Source organism: Chelon labrosus (genome assembly GCF_963514085.1).
Source record: "Chelon labrosus genome assembly, chromosome: 20".
Taxonomy (NCBI): Eukaryota; Metazoa; Chordata; class Actinopteri; order Mugiliformes; family Mugilidae; genus Chelon; species Chelon labrosus.
Window position 1 is genome coordinate 15,714,320 of NC_140353.1, and position 3,854 is coordinate 15,718,173.

The 3,854-nt window shown below is 41.9% G+C and overlaps 1 protein-coding gene across 1 annotated transcript in view; it reads left to right on the forward strand.

The window, feature by feature from the left end:
• The first annotated feature begins 1,108 nt into the window (after positions 1-1,108).
• The window catches only part of LOC311505367 (cytosolic 5'-nucleotidase 1A-like), an 8,043-nt gene continuing 5,297 nt past the window's right edge, over positions 1,109-3,854 (forward strand). Inside the window, 2 exon segments of the mRNA XM_084568885.1 lie at positions 1,109-1,244; positions 1,246-1,254. Coding sequence (XP_084425011.1) covers positions 1,113-1,244; positions 1,246-1,254 — 141 coding nt within the window. The 5' untranslated portion in view covers positions 1,109-1,112.

Below are 3,854 nucleotides of genomic sequence, written 5' to 3' on the forward strand. Positions count from 1 at the left end.
TTAAATGTCTGCTCAGTATCATCTCCCCATCTGTTGCGGCTACATTGCCTGTTTGCAGTGATAAGAGCCTAGCTAATACTATTAATAATGCACTTGTGTTCTTCAAAGCAAATTGTGCACTTTCATCTTTGGTCCCTGCATCACCTGCCATTTTCTACGACTGATGCCATATTTGGAGGGCTATACAGTATATTCAGTCTTCACAGCCAATCAGATCTAGATGCGGGACTCCCAGACGGTCTGACTCCCTGGTCGTTGCCTGGCAACTGGGACTGCTGCTCCGTAGTTCAATCCGTGGATTTATCCTGCAGTGGTGTACATGGGCAGGAGGCATGAAGAAATTATCAGGAGATGCAGAAGGGGCAGTAAATGACCCGCGGTGGACTCCATTTCCCATGCTGCTGAGCATGAATATGAAATGACAGGGAGGGGAGGACACATGGGAAATAATGCACATTTGCAACAATATTTAATGTAAATAATTATAAATATCTCAAAGTGATCTATTAATGCATGAAAAAATAGCTTTCCCTCTATGTTCTAAGATAAGAGTCTCTTTCTGTGTACCAGGAGAATGAAGCATGGACGTATTTCAAGCATCGTGACTTGGACAGTCCAATAAGGTGCAGCAGTCGTCACACACATTAAATCACACGCTCTGCGTCTGCTCCAGGGAATCAGACACCGAAAGGTTAAAAAGGGGGGAGGATGCAAAATGGCTTAAAGACAGCAGAGTGTGTGACAGAGGAAGACAAGCACAGAGAACCTGAACGAGGAAATATAATACGCATCATGCTGGAGAAAAGGGCTTGAAGTGAGCCTTTTTCTCTCTCATCTCTTCCTTCTTCTACTCTACAGCATCTCACTCCTGTTCTGCATTTTTTATTTTTTTTTGTGAGCATTTCACTGAGTGCCTCTGCAGCTGCAGTCAGATTAATCTTGGATGCACCAGGGCTGCATTCAAACTGAATGTTGAAGAGTGAGTAAGGACTTTGTTGAGAACTCCTGCCAAAGAGAGAGGGCAAGAGTGAGACAAGGTAAAGTGAGCCATCGGTCGGACACACTGGGGCTCAGTGTGCTCCTGGGAGAGAGTTGTGAACCGCAGAGGTAAGATGAGTTTAAATAATGGTCAAACTCTGACCATCACTGGACAGGATTTGACCAAGGATGGCGGCAGCAAAAGCTGTCAAGCCCCCTGGGAAGATGCAAGGACAGCTTTGAGGCCATCCACCCCGAGCAGGAAACACCAAACCAGTGAGTATCTCTACGGCCTTCTTCATGCAGCATCCTTTTATATTTAAAGTTTCCATGTCTCTATAAAGCATCAGGATTATTGACAGCTAAGAAGACATGTGAATTACTAAATCAAATTTAATCTCGTTAGTGCTAAACTCTAATATTCTTGCTTGCCAGCAAAGACACAGTCCCTGTTAGAGGCTACTACTTCACAAGATTGATGTCAGGATTAATGACGACAACAGAACACTGACCTCTCAACTTTATCATAATCTACCAAGAGTAAAAACAGATGGAGGGTTATATCAGGTCTGCAAGTGAGCGCTGCTTCGTTTCTTAGATAAATCAGTCGGCTGAAGCAAGCAGGGAAGCGTAGCACGGTTCATTGTGTCGGCTGGAAACTGAGCAGAGGGGTCCGGTTTCAGATCAGGTGGACAATTCTCCCAAAAGGCTATCAGTAACCTCATTTGGATTTCTTGCCTGGAGTGGATGGATCGAAATACGAAGACTGATACAACAAACACAACTTCATGCGCTCGTAGGGCGCATGGAGTTGCCTCAGTTGTAAGTTTGGTACAGATGTGTCATGAATTGACTGTTTAAAGCAGCTTAAAATGTCTCAGAGTTATTACAGATTTATTTTGTCTTTAAAGTAAAATCTTTCGAGGTCAGTGTGACTGTAACTGTTTGAAAGTTGCTCAAATTTAATTGTGATCATCGGTAAAAATGTACTCAAGAGAGAGATCATACAGTCTCAGTCTCCAAAGAGTTAACAGGTGTCAGCTATTCTGGGGTGTGGCCTTCACTATCAAGCTCTTGCAGAGGAAAGTATTTCATATCACACTGTCACTTCAGTCCTGTCACATCAGCTCAGCCACTGTTCTAGGTCAGGCCCGGGGACTAAAGCCTTAATTAAGTTATTCCTGTCGTCTCAGAACCGTCAGCCAATGTCAGCAAAAAAGGTTTCTCGGTATTATTATGCTTGTGTTTAAGAGAGTATGAGAAATGCTCAGTGTCCCTATACTCAGAAAACACATAATGATTCTCACAATGATCGTTTGTAACCCACCAGCCAAATCCGGAGAATGCCATCACCATCGCCGTGTCGTCCCGAGTCCTCTTCAACATGGAGACGGAGCAGCAGATCTATGAGCAGCAAGGCATGGAAGAGTACATCAAGTATCAGGTGGAGCATGAAACAGAGCCTTTTAGACCGGACCTGCCTTCTCCTTTGTTAAGGTCAGAGGCAATGAAGTGAAAGAGGTGGACAAACAAATAACATTTACAGTACACGCACACAAACAGAATGGTTCTTGTTGTAGGTGAGGAGTCGTGTCTCTGGAGGCGACGGATGAACACGATACAAGCTCATTTCCATTCTCACTGCGGTGATGCAGTGTTAACCTATTTTACTACTCTAATCTGTGTCTGGCCATGTTCCCAGGCTCTGGAGGCAGTGAACACTCACTGAGGGAGCTGTACCCGGAGAGCGAGGAGCTTTTTGATGTGGTGCTCATGACCAACAACCACGCATATGTTGGCCTAAGGCTCATCAATACCATCAATCATCACCGTGAGTCACTAAGGCAAACAATAACGAGTGAAATGTTATTTTTATATCAGGCATATCCTACACCATCTACCTCTACCAGTCACTTACATTTTTAATTAAAGCCACCCTATATGACACAGAAATGTTGCTACTGTCCACTAAAAACTACATGTATGTTCATATTAAATTCCTCGTATAAGTGAAAGGGTTACGGCATGGTTGCTACATTTTATCTAACAGACACCAGCAAGTCTTCTGAAATGTTTAAATTTTCAGATGAGGTGTTATCCGTCTGATCAAGCACATATTTGCTGAACAGAAATCTAAATGAAACTTTCTTGTTTCATTTCGTTGACACAGAAAGTGCCAAGGGTTTCAGATTTTTGATATCTACTAATGTCACTTGATCAGTCAGAACCAATATTCTCATTGCCACATTTTTATGTCACATAAGAAAAGCCTTTTGTAAAAACAGTCAGAATTTAGATAATAATAAAACTGGAGAGTTTGGTGATTTTTGATTGTTTAGATATATTCGACATTGAGAGCATATAAAAAAACTCAATGCACATTCATTGGAAACCCTATTTACAGTTTTTATCTGTCTATTTCTACACATGATTACTTACACTGAGACAATTACTTTTGTACTGCAAGTTTTCTGTCTTTTTATATCTTTAAATATTTACTATTTTGCGTAAAATCCTCGTTAAAAACTGCCCTGTCACAAAACTTGAAACTGGATTTCTGGTCCAATCATAATGCTCAAAATAAGCATTTGCATTGGAAATGAGCTCAAAATGAGCATTATGACTTTCTTGCCTGTAGTTACATAAGAAAACTGCCACCCCTGTCGGCCCTGAGCAGTCAGTGCAAATCTGAAGCTAGATTTGTAGGAACAGAATCCAAAGGCCACTTTGCAACGAAAGAACAACATAACTTATTAAAAAATGTAGGTTGCACTTTACTTCATTATTGTCTAGAAGTCAGTTACAATGACCGGTGTCGTGTTCCTTCATCACGTTGAATGGGGACCATGTCATTTTTAGGCATTTCTCTTTATGGC